Source organism: Neopsephotus bourkii, unplaced genomic scaffold (genome assembly GCF_033783945.1).
Source record: "Neopsephotus bourkii isolate Nb327-2 ecotype Australia unplaced genomic scaffold, CSIRO-AGI_Nbou_v1 NB_1765, whole genome shotgun sequence".
Lineage (NCBI taxonomy): Eukaryota > Metazoa > Chordata > Aves > Psittaciformes > Psittacidae > Neopsephotus > Neopsephotus bourkii.
Window position 1 is genome coordinate 3,697,589 of NW_026902239.1, and position 12,141 is coordinate 3,709,729.

Consider the following 12,141-nt stretch of genomic DNA (forward strand, 5'->3'; position numbering starts at 1 on the left):
CCTAATTGAATTTCCATGATCTGTAGTTTGAGCCATGAAAACACCTAGAAATATTAGACCCCCCCACATGACCCACAATATTTCATGGGTTTCACATTGACTGTGAAACCCATTCATATAATGTCAATTAAGGAAGATTAAGGAATAAGCTTTATCCTAGAGGAACATTTGAAATGAAACAACAACGAAAGAAAAAAACAGCTTCCAACGTTAGTTACATGGTGAAGCAAAGCTGTGTCATTTGTTAGCTGCTGCAGTGGTTTACTGTGAATATATTCCTCCCACCATAAAGCTCATGTCTTGTCTTTAACAGAATACATCAAACCATTAACATTAAAAAAAAAGTAAATAAAAATCCAAACACAGAAAAGAAGCAAATGTTTTTCTTGCCTCGTGAGGGTTTGAAAGCTCTGTGCTGCTGCCTTCTCGGACTTTCCACTGTCGTCACTTTGGGGGCGTGGATAAGGTGAGTAACTGTTTGAGGGTGGATTTAGAAAGAGAGTAACTGTTCCAGGGTGGGTCTAAACAACGAATAGCTGTTCAAGGAGCAACCTTTGTGGAAGAGTGGTGATAGGGCTGGCCACAAACCATACCCAGATCGGCTGGTGTATGCTTGGGACAGATTTCTTATGGTGAATGTTGACAGAGAAACTTTACCTAGTTCCAAAACTGCAACTATGTGCTTGTAAGTAGCCTGTGAGTGGCTCCAGTGACTCCTCCACCACTGCAGGCAAAGATGCATATTAATACTTTGTTGGATGGAGGATCATGATACTGATGTAGCTAGAACTGATTTGATGTTTCAGCTCTCAAATATGTACCATGAGGACTAGAATCTCCTAGAGTAATAAAAACTTCAAGGCAGGGAGATACGTAAAAGAAAAAAAAAACAACAAAACAGCCCACTTTATTTTGCATTAAAATATTTTAAAATGTGTACAACCTCCTATCCAAGACTGCAACTAAAAAGGAAGGTGTACAACTGCACATTAAAGTGGCTACTGCGTAGTCGGTATGTATCTGAGCACCCAAAAGCATGTGGGGAAAAATACAGTGCCTAATTTCCTCTAACATATGGGACAATAAACAGCTACATTTAAGAGATGCTGAGATCTGAAAAGCAGATTAGATAATGTGTAAACTTGCAATGATGCTTACTAACATAAAAACCTTTCTGCTCAAAGCTATGGAATCAAAACTGAAAGGAGGTACTTAAAAATGTTTGTTATGATTATTTGCACAATGGCACACAGTTTTGAATTAATCTCTTGATGCTGCAGTTCATGAGAATAGTTATGTCTGAATTAAGAGAATACTGATTATATTCTATATCAATTATAAAAATCTGCCAGCTATAGTAAACAATGAGGTTAGCACACTGTCTTAACAGAGACAACAGTTCATTTAAATTGGCCAGGTAAAGGAGACTCTGAAGAAATGCAAACTTGATGCTTTGTGCAAGTCAAGTTAATGTTGAGACTTTTTAGAAAATACTGTATTTTTTGAGACAGACATCACACTCCAGTGTCACTAAGAATTTTTTTGGCATTGGTTTTATCTAGCAACAAGAAGGAACTTTTTGAGGAAAGATGAAAAATGTAGATTAGGAAGGCTTTTAATCAAGTGACTTCCAAATCTTAATTTCACTGCTTAGCTGACATCACTTTTCCCATGCTTATACTCCCATGCTAGTGCCTCAAAGTCCTACCTCCTTTCATCACGTTTCAATCCCGTGAAAATATAATCAAAATACTATTTAAGGACCTAATTTGTAGGAAAGGCTACTAAATTGTAGGTAATGTATTACCCCGCCCCAGATTGTAAGCAAATTTGAAAAATTAAACAAAGCAAGTTAAATAACGTTTCCCAGAAACACAAAAATACAGTTTCTGACTGCTCTCAGAACTGCACCTGTCTCTTTTCCCAACTCAGTCTCAACCAGTATTCAGATTTCCTAATGTATTCTTCAGGAATTATAGATGAATAGATGTTGTACATAAAATGAATATGACCAGTTCCTCTAACTTCATTCTCTAATTTATGCCTTGAACTGTTGGTGATAATAAAGGAGTCCCGAAGTAAGGACTCAGACGTTGCCTGTACCTGCAGATCAGACTGGTATTTGGAAACTCTCCAGGGGGAGCTCCTACCTCCACCAACTTAGCTACCGGTCTTCAGACTCGAGCTTCTCTCGCCTACACAGGAACACAAGCCCTTACCTTTTGCTTAATATCTGAGGTACAAATTAAAGGACTATTTCAGCTGGATTGAAACTTATTCCAGGTGTCCAGGTGAAACACGAACTACACAGACCTTGTGAGAACGTAAAATTACAACTCTAACAGCCACAGCTCTATTAAAACACCAGGACACCTCTTCCAAGTTATTTTAACACAGTAACATGCTACTGTATTTTTCCATGATTCCTTATGAAGTGACATCTCCCAGAAAATACTTCACCAAATCATACTGGAAACATTTTGAAGTACAGATTTAGTCACAGGGCTGGCTTTTTTAGGAAAGTGAAAGGTCTGTCTCAAGTCTAAGCACAAGACTAGGTATCTTTTTGAGATATATATATATGTATTTCTATATAAACCAGAAATTATTCACTTAATGCAGAAATTGAGTTACATTCTTTCACCTTTCTTACTGTATTAGTCATAGTGAGCGACAACAAAAGCCATGTTTAGTCTTAAGGTCTAGAAGTCTGCTAGGTCTACCTATTCCAACCCTTTATAACATTCCTTTAGAATGTTTTAGGATTTGACAAGCAACAGAGAAAAGAAGCAGTATACTTATTCATAGGTGAGGGAACAGGTGCACTAAAGTTTGAACTAGAGTTCTGTTTTTTTGTCATAACCTCAAGATTGATCTTTTTCAGGAAAAAGAAATCCCTTGTGGCAGAAAGGATGCTTTTGAGTACCTCAATTAGGAATGTAATGAATACGACTTCTTTAAGATCTCTCCTTTCTGTGATGTAAGATGGCCAGTGTTTCTTAAGAATGTTATCTACCATATTCCTGATTTATGGCTTATTTGGGCAGTATTTAGACAAGGTGTCAAGAATATTAGCTTATTTACTCAGCTTCATACCTAAATTATGCTGTAGGATGATGGGAGGCATCTTTTCTTACTCTCTATGAATTTAATGTGTGTGAGAGAGCACAAATGAATGAAGCAATGATTAGGAGAGGAGCAACAGGAAAGGCAATTGTGGTGAATTAAGTTAAAGAAACAGAAATACATTCTAATAAACATTTCCACTTTGGCCACTGTCAGGAAAAATAAACCATTCTAAATATATATACATGTGTGTATATATATATATATATACATGTACACACACACAGACTTATGCACATTTTATCAACAGGACAAATTAACCTTTGCATGGCATTTTTCTGTATGATTGACCAAATCAATATCCCAAAGGTTCTAACCCTGAAAGAACTGCAGGATTTTAATCTCTTAAAAGGTAAGATTTTTAATTACCTTTCACTTGGTCTAGACTTTGAGAGCTCTGCATTTCCTGTTACATTGAATAGCAGTATTAAGAAAAACAAAAGAGTGAAGAAGAGAGTTGTTCCTCTTTTCTTATCCTTTCAAGAGCTTACTGTTGTGGAATTTTTATTACTTTCTTTGCAAGGCTGGCATTACTAATATCAATACAGTGATGTACTAAGCTACTTAAACCTCTTTCAAAATAGGTGACGGCCCAGCCTCTCTTTAATGGCATCATGTGCAAATCTTCTTAACAGATCTTCGCAAACCTGTAAAGAGGTATCTTAATACAGAAAATTCCATTTTTCTGTTGACTGTGGACATAATCCAGAGCCTGTTAACAGTCAATGGACTGACCTCCCTTTGAATCAGTACCTGCATATTCCATTTGCTTTGCCCTAAATGAAGTGTGCTGCTGTGGAGGAACATGCTTTGTGGTGTACAAACCTCCTTATTCTGGATATATTCTCTGAAGATAAAATCCTACTGCGAACAGTGCTGTCACAGTGTGCATGCAGGTTAGACAGTAAATATTTGCTTGCAAACCTGAGCAGAATGTTGAAGAAAAGCTCTGAAGTGCTCCATCCACCTCCTCTATGCTGGGAAGAGATATAAGCCGAGGAAGAAGAGCTTCAAGTGACTGGATAAATAGCTGTGCACTGTGCTGGTCTGCTTCTTGGTTTTTCAGCAACTTCAGAGACAGAGCAGCAGTACGTAGGGACCTGTGCCCTGGACAATCTCGTGGTGTCTGCTCCTCATCAGCCAGGGAGCAATTGTCAGAGCCTATGTCTGAGACATCTGACCTGCCCGAGTCCTTCTCTGCTGCCATGGAATACTGATCACATGAATCAAATTCAGTCCTAGAAAGGTCTTGGTCATCTACACTGAAGTTACTTTCACTGTATCTGGATCCATATGACCGGGTCTTGGAATCAACTGATAAGAAGTTAGTTATATCTGGATAGACTATGGTGTGGCTTCTCTGAACAACATCTGGCTGGTCAATGGTTTCTGATTCTGGTTCTCTATAATGAATCTCTCTGCTTTCACGTGCAGCTGGAGATGGTAGTGAGTTTTTTTGACTTCCTGGATTATCCTCTGGAGTTGTCTGTCCCATATCCCCTTCCAAAGTGGTCTGACCAGTGTCTGTGGTAACACTAATGCTAATATCAGGACTTTTCTCATTTGCTGATTCCCAGGCAGGATTTTCTGAGGACAGGATGCGCCTCTGCCACCTGAAGTCAGCATCATTGATCTCCATGGAGTCCCTGCTTGTCTCGGTCCCATCCTTCAGTTCTTCTAAGCGTCGAAGCAGCAGCTGGATCTGCTCTTCACTAAGACCCCTCCCTTGGCTCAGCTCATCTAATGCTCCAAGCAGGGCAAAGACACAGGACACTGAAGCATAACATGCTTCAATACCACCTTTGATGCATGCTTCTGTCATCCCATCCATGATACTACAATTAAACAGAGTTTATTTCAGTGATACAGCACATGTAGTGAACACATCACTATCATCCAACACCATCCCTCCATAACCATAACCAGGGAAAAAAAAGAAGCAAAATTATCCTGTAAGACACTCCTGAGGAAGACAACTAGCACTAAAATGAATTATTAAGTCTCCCAGGTGGACACAGCCATTCTGTAAAGGGAGTGCCAACCAGGGAAACAGTTACCGTGCATTTTATCAGTGTGCACAGAATGTTTTCCCTTGCAGACAATCACTTACACTGAAAAAAAACCCTTCAACACCTAGCTGAAGCTAAATTTAAATCTGTGTCCTGAAAATTATTTTACTACAAAATACGATCTAAAGATCAGAACTGAGAATCCTTCTGCTCAACCTGACAATGCTTAAATTGTCATTGCAAAGTTAGGGACCCAAACCTAAGAATGTCCAACTGTAAACGAACATATTTGGATATTTTGCCAAACTCTAGAAGGTAGTTATCTACCTATCTATCTTACAAATAGGCCCAGACTGACAACAAACCCTTCTTCCATTTTCAGAGCTTATTTAAACCAGGGAGATTATCCTGGCTCATATTTTGGCATGCTTCTGAAGATACAACTGTGTAAGTGTCCTGTGTGCATAGGTTTAAGAGAGAAGAGGCTAAAGGAGGAAACAAAGCATACAGCTTGAGAAGATCCAGATGGGACTTCCTTTTAGAAATAGACCTCTTCCTGGATTCTGACTCAGAAGAGCAGGGCCCTGCTAAATCACAAAGTTGCCGAGGACTGCCAAGTATCTGAAAAGAAAGGGAACAGAAGTTACTAGAGGATTATCTAAGCATTATTTAAATACAATAAACGAGTCATAGTTCTATCAAGCCCTGGATCCCAAGGTAGCAGTACTGTAACTTCTCACAGCAAAGGAAAACAGCACACTGATGTTCTCCTTCTGAAACCTACCTTTCCTCTCTTTATAGGCAGAAAAGCAGATAGAGAAGAGCAGAATATTCAACAAGAATCACACGTAGAATGTTCTCCAGTGCTTTACATTTTTGACTAAATGTATTTCGATTGATACTGCACAAGGCAATTTTTATGTCTAAATATAAAGCAAGTATCTTGCATTGTACTATATACCAAAGGCAGCCTTTTCCTTCAGTCACTCAGTCACAAAATTATGGAATCCTGCAGTGATTCCTTCTGACTCAACCTGCTGAGTGGCATCCTGGTAATGCCCACCTGGAAATACAAGAAGGCTTTACCAACAAGCTCATATTAACGAGCAGAAAGAGGCAACAGGTATGTCCTTCAGGAAACAGCATTAGACTGAGCTTTTCCTAAAACTTCATTTTTCATCTTGCTATCATTTAAAATTAGAGGATGACATGTGCCAGGTTGACTGACAGTTCAGATAACAACCCAGTGGGTGGCTGTGTGGTGTTAGGAGAGATCTTCAGACTCAGACCAGCCTTGGTATGCACAAGCTAGAACTAAAATCATGTAAGAGACCACTGTTCCTCCAAATTATGTAAGCTGCCTTCTGTTTCACACCATGAGAAGAAAGCTGCACATGTGAAATAGAAGCAGCCGTGATTTCAGCTGCTGCTCGAAGTCTCACAATGCTCCAGTTGTAGTGCTGTCAGAGGCAGTCGGCAGGAGACCAGAAGAGGTCTTGATACTGCTGCTTAAGACATTGGCAGCTCCTTGTGGTTATTCTAGTAAAGCTCAAGGAAACCATACTTCAAAAACCTGGCATGTAATCAAAGCACATATTCACCTCAGTGCCTGGAATACTACACTGTGAGGATGAATGTCTCCTTCTAGCGACAGCAGAGAGTGAGGAAAGATGCCAACAAAGTTGAGAACTGGTTCACTATATTGTATCTCACCCAAAAGAGCAGTCTAGACTCAATTATAAGATATGCTCCATGCAGTACCACAACACGAACACTGACAGAGTTGCCACAGCAGCTTGCATTATGGAGACAAATATAGCTATTATGGCTTTGCCCATCAGAAGGGCTTTGATGTAACAGCTTTGCTCAGAAAAGGCGATTTCAACATCCCTAGTGCTAAAGTATGGAATAGGCTGGTATGCACACATCAGCAACATTTACTATTAAATAAACATTTTGCTTTATATGTCTGGATTTTAATGTGTGATTATCCTACCTCTTTCATAATTTTGATGGCTTCTACTCGGTGCTGAGGTGGTGGGTAAAGCAATATCCGGTGATAGAGAGACTGCAGCACAGGCTTCATGGATTCCACTGATCCCACCAGTCGAACCAGTTCTGCTGCAATATAATATATGGTTCGTGCAACAGGCCCACTAAGGGCAGGTGCTGTGGAGGAACAACCTGAACCCCGTCCATGATCAGAGATCCCCGAGGAAGTAGAATCAGCCTCAAGGCAGATGCTGCTGTGGGCAGAGGTGATCGTTTTGTCATGGATAGGATTTCCCAGGATTACTACTAGGGCTGGGCACAGTTGCTTCCTGAGAAAGAGAAAAGCAGCAGATGGTAACTGGAAAGAAATAATCTCATAGGAACAGATTGAAAATAGCCCATGGTTAAACGAGATACACACTCTTGTTTTAATGATCAGTCAGCAGCAGTGGTTAGATAGAATAACAAATTATGCCAGGCTTTTTTTCACCTCCTAAGCACCAGAATGCTAGTACATATGGAAATATTTTTGGGTGCTTTATAAACATTGTACTGATTTTGCAAATTCATGGTGCTGCACAGCACTCATTTACAGGGTATCATGGCTACCTCTTTCCTTTCTGCAACCTATCACAAGATAGAAATGCTAGTTTACATTGCTAAGTGTTTCTTCTTCAGTCCACCTTGCAATCTTAAAAGAAACCCCAAACCAGTCTGCGTTAACTAGAAGGCCTGATGTTCCAACTCTGAACTGAACATGCATGTAATTTTAGTAAGCACCCTCTCCGTTCTGCTGGCTTTTGAGAACATAAAGATCTCTACAGTAATTCAAAGCACTGCAACTTCTCATCAGCCACTATACACTAAAAACACTGTTCTTCCTTCAATGTCCTTCTGCATGAACACTCGAGTTTAGTGATTCCATACCAGCAGATCACTCTTCTTGTGGAACCAGAGCCAAAACCAGCTCAGCATTTTGCTCCATTAGCTGTTCAGCTTTGCACTCACACACTTGACATTTTACTTCAATCTACAAGACCCTAATTAAAAAAGCAAAGTGCTGCATGAAAATGCAGTCCCAAACCTGATTTTCACCCACATGCCTCAGACGTACAAGTTGGTGGCTAGAGCAAGTATCCAATGAGAAGTAATGATGCAACATAAAAAGTAACATATCTTCATAGCTAAATAAATCTTATTTTCTCAAGATTTTTATGCAGTACGGAACTTTCATTGTTTCTCTTAATGTGTTTGCTGGAACAGCTTGGCTTACTGAAGTCACAGAAGGAAACACAGCTTTTAATCAGACACCAGATAATGATAACTTTGAGTCTGCTTATTTCTTTCTCCCATTGGGTACACTTCAGAACATATCAATCCACTGTAAGAAATGTGGCTCCCTCAAAGCAGGTGTAATCACTGGTTACAACATCAACATTCCCCACACGTTCGTCCCACTGAAGTGCTTCTGTAATAAACTATAGAGAACACTGTCAAGAGAACAGAGCTTAATCTTCCTTTCTGCTTCCTTCTTTATCTTCTATTGAGAACTGACTACAAAGTGCCAGCCAGAAAGTTGTATGCATGAAGGTAACACCTCCTTAAAGAACAAAAACAGTTATCAGTCTGATTCACAGCTTCACTAGACAGCTAATGGATTACTGTGTAGTTATACTTCCTTGTATTCAAAAAGATGCCTGCAGTTTACACTGTTTCAAGTCTTCCTAATACCTTTTTTTCCCCCACTTCATTTTAAGCGTGTAGTTGGAGGATGCATATTCCTTAATAGATTAGTAAGTCCTGCCCCTGTTAGCTTGCCTTCATGATACATAGTTACAGATATAAACAACTGTAGATTTGCAGCATACAGTGGATCATCAAAATGATGTAAATTTAAAACAAAACAGGAAGTGTTTTCTTTTAATAAAGTTTATTTCAGTGAGCTTGCTTATGGAATAGCCCCACAGTCAAGACACATATGCATAGTCAAACGGCTGGGTGATATTCAAGGGCAGAATCTTATGAAATTATCACTGCCCATCATATTTGAAAAATCATGGCAGTCAGGTGAAGTTCCTGATGACTGGAAAAAGGGAAATATAACCCCCATTTTCAAGAAGGGGAAAATGGATGACCTGGGGAATTACAGACTCACCTCTGTGCCTGGCAAAATCTTGGAGCAGATTCTCCTGGAAGGCATGCTAAGGCACATGAAAAACAACAAGGTGCTTGGTGACAGTCAGCAAGGCTTTGCTGAAGGGAAATCCTGCCTGACCAATTTGGTGGCTTCTGTGATGGGGCTACGGAACTGATGGACATGGGTAGAGCAGTTGATGTCATCTACCTGGACTTGTGCAAAGTGTTTGACACTGTCCCACAAGACATCCTTGTCTCTAAATTGGAGAGACATCAGTTTGATAGGTGGATCACTCGGTGGATAAAGAACTGGCTGGATGGCTGCATGGAAAGAGTTGTGGTCAATGGCTCAATGTCCAGCTAGAGACCAGTAATGAGTGGTGTCCCTCAGGGATCGATGTTGGGACCGGTCTTGTTTAACATCTTTGTAGGTGACATGGACAGTGGGATTTAGTGCGCCCTCAGCAAGTTTGCCGATGACACCAAGCTGTGTGGTTCAGTTGATAAGCTGGAGGGAAGGAATGCCATCCAGAGGGACCTTCACATGCTTGTAAGGTGGGCTGATGCCAACCTTATGAAGTTTAACCATGACAAGTGCAAGGTCCTACACCTGGGTCAGAGCAATCCCAGGCACAGCTACAGGTTGGGCAGAGATGAGATTCAGAGCAGCCCTGTGAAAAAGGACTTGGGGATATTGGTCGATGAGAAAATGAACACGAGCCAGCTGCAGTGTGCGCTTGCAGCCCAGAAAGCCAACTGTATCCTGGGCTGCATCAAAAGGAGCGTGACCAGCAGGTCAAAGGAAGTGATCCTGCCCCTCTACTCTGCTCTCGTGAGACCTCACCTGGAGTATTGTGTACAGTTCTGGTGTCCTCAACATAAAAAGGACATGAACTGTTGGAACAAGTCCAGAGAAGGGCCACGAGGATGATCAGGGGACTGGAGCACCTCCCATATGAAGATAGGCTGAGGAAGTGGGGGCTGTTCAGCCTGGAGAAGAGAAGGCTGAGTGGAGACCTCACAGCAGCCTTCCAGTACTGAGGTGGGACTCTTCATTAGGGACTGTAGTGATACGACAAGGGGTAACGGATTAAAACTTAAACAGGGAAAGTTTAGATTGGATATAAGGCAGTAACTCTTTCCTGTGAGGGTGGTGAGGCACTGGAATGGGTTGCCCAAGGAAGTTGTGAATGCTCCATCCCTGGCGGTATTCAAGGCCAGACTGGACAGAGCCTTGGGTGGCATGGCTTAGTGGGAGGTGTCCCTGCCCATGGCAGAGGGGTTGGAACTTGATGATCTTTAGGTCCTTTCCAATCCTAACTATTCTATGATTTTATGACTCTATGAAATGAGTTTGCAATGAAAGAGAGAATTCTGCTTTTACATCAGTTCCTTCCAGGGGCCTCAGTACAGGGTCCCTGTGCAACACTGCCAGCTGTTACCAACCTGAAAACTTTCTAAGTCTAGCAGCCACTGATTTTCCTGACAGCAAGGGAAGTTACAGGTGCCTCTACATGCTGCATACTTTAAACTGAGCCCAAGTCAAATACTTCCATTTCAAAAATTACAGGATAAAAGCAAAAGAAACACATTTGCCATTATCTGTCACATTTTACTTAACATAATCACCTGCCAGGGTCACAGGATGGCCATGGACTACAAGGAACTGCAGATTAGTTACATTCTTGCTTTATTACTATTCCTTAGTTATTTATATGCTATCAAAAAAAGCACTACTGCAAACAAAAAGAGGGACAAGGATTATTTCAGATGCTTTGAGGTGATGGTATCAAACAATTCAGAGGTAGATATGAACACTAAAGACATCAGGCCTTTCTGATGAAGGGTATTGGAAAAAGAATTTCTTGATAAAGTGAAAGTACTAGGAAGACTGTTTTGCCCCAGCCCTTACACGATGCAGGTTATAAACATTTCTGGTCACCAGCACACCATCTAGCATTAATTTTGCTTATCTTCCTGTATTACTGCATTGGACTAGTAAGAATCTCTACAGCACCCTTCTACAGTAAACAGGATACATATGTGTTTAATGCCACACACAAATCCAAACTATTACAGAAAGCATAAGAGGTTTTATGTTTTGGCTAAATAAATTAGACTTTGTTACAGTGATAATTCATACAGGGATTTAATGTGCTAGCTGAGCATGAGGTTCTAACCAGTCTTATACGAGGCACAGGACAAACTGATAGTTGATTAACAGCAAGGTCTGCTCACATCTGGAGATTTATTACAAGTTTGTATGGCTGGGGAAGAAGGTCCTTTTATACTTACCAGCTGAGTATTTGCATTAGTCTTCAGATGTACTCACCATATTAGATCAGTGAATCCTTTGTGCTGGTGCATGCTGGGAGAGGAGCTGTTTAACATGGAGAGGATGCACTCCAAGTAAAGAAGCTGAAGTTGCCGATTGTCACTGGCAAAGAGAAAAGATGCCATTCATGTCACATTTAAGCACAGATTATTTAATTTTCTAAAATAACCACATTAGTTCACTTGAAAATTATACCACAGTCTACAGTAGTGATTTAATTTGCTTCTTTCCTATAGATTCTGGTGTGATCACCTTTATCATCCTATTTATGTTGTGCTGACCACATGCATTGGTCCGCTACTTAACAGAAGTAAAATCTATGTGAAAAGAAATGAAAAAGAAAGCAAAAATAATTATTCAAATTCAACCTAAAAACTTGAGGTGAAAGGAACCCTTAAACAGAGGAAAAGGAGACAACTGGAAGATTTTGGACTATTGGGTAGTTTCTTCAGGCAATCTGAAGGGCATTTAGGCTTCTGTCTTCTGGTTATTTTTTCTCTTTTCTTGGTGACAGTCACATAGTCAAAAGTCAGTGTCTACAGG

At 40.5% G+C, this 12,141-nt stretch overlaps 2 protein-coding genes across 9 annotated transcripts in view; one reads left to right on the top strand and one right to left on the bottom strand.

Annotated features, from left to right (window-relative positions):
• REPS1 (RALBP1 associated Eps domain containing 1) overlaps positions 1-12,141 on the top strand; it is a 499,053-nt gene that overhangs the window by 341,186 nt on the left and 145,726 nt on the right. The gene's annotated exons all lie outside the window — the stretch shown is intronic.
• The window catches only part of ARFGEF3 (ARFGEF family member 3), a 92,720-nt gene that overhangs the window by 33,079 nt on the left and 47,500 nt on the right, over positions 1-12,141 (bottom strand). For 6 of the 8 annotated variants that reach the window (XM_061378335.1, XM_061378334.1, XM_061378332.1 and 3 more), the window contains 5 exons: positions 11,596-11,700; positions 7,132-7,456; positions 5,644-5,756; positions 4,051-4,961; positions 391-474 (listed from right to left, as the gene is read on the bottom strand). In XM_061378335.1, the coding sequence (XP_061234319.1) occupies positions 391-474; positions 4,051-4,961; positions 5,644-5,756; positions 7,132-7,456; positions 11,596-11,700 (1,538 nt within the window). The remainder of the gene's footprint in view (positions 1-390; positions 475-4,050; positions 4,962-5,643; positions 5,757-7,131; positions 7,457-11,595; positions 11,701-12,141) is intronic. The other 2 variants (XM_061378333.1, XM_061378337.1) reach the window with 1 other exon arrangement.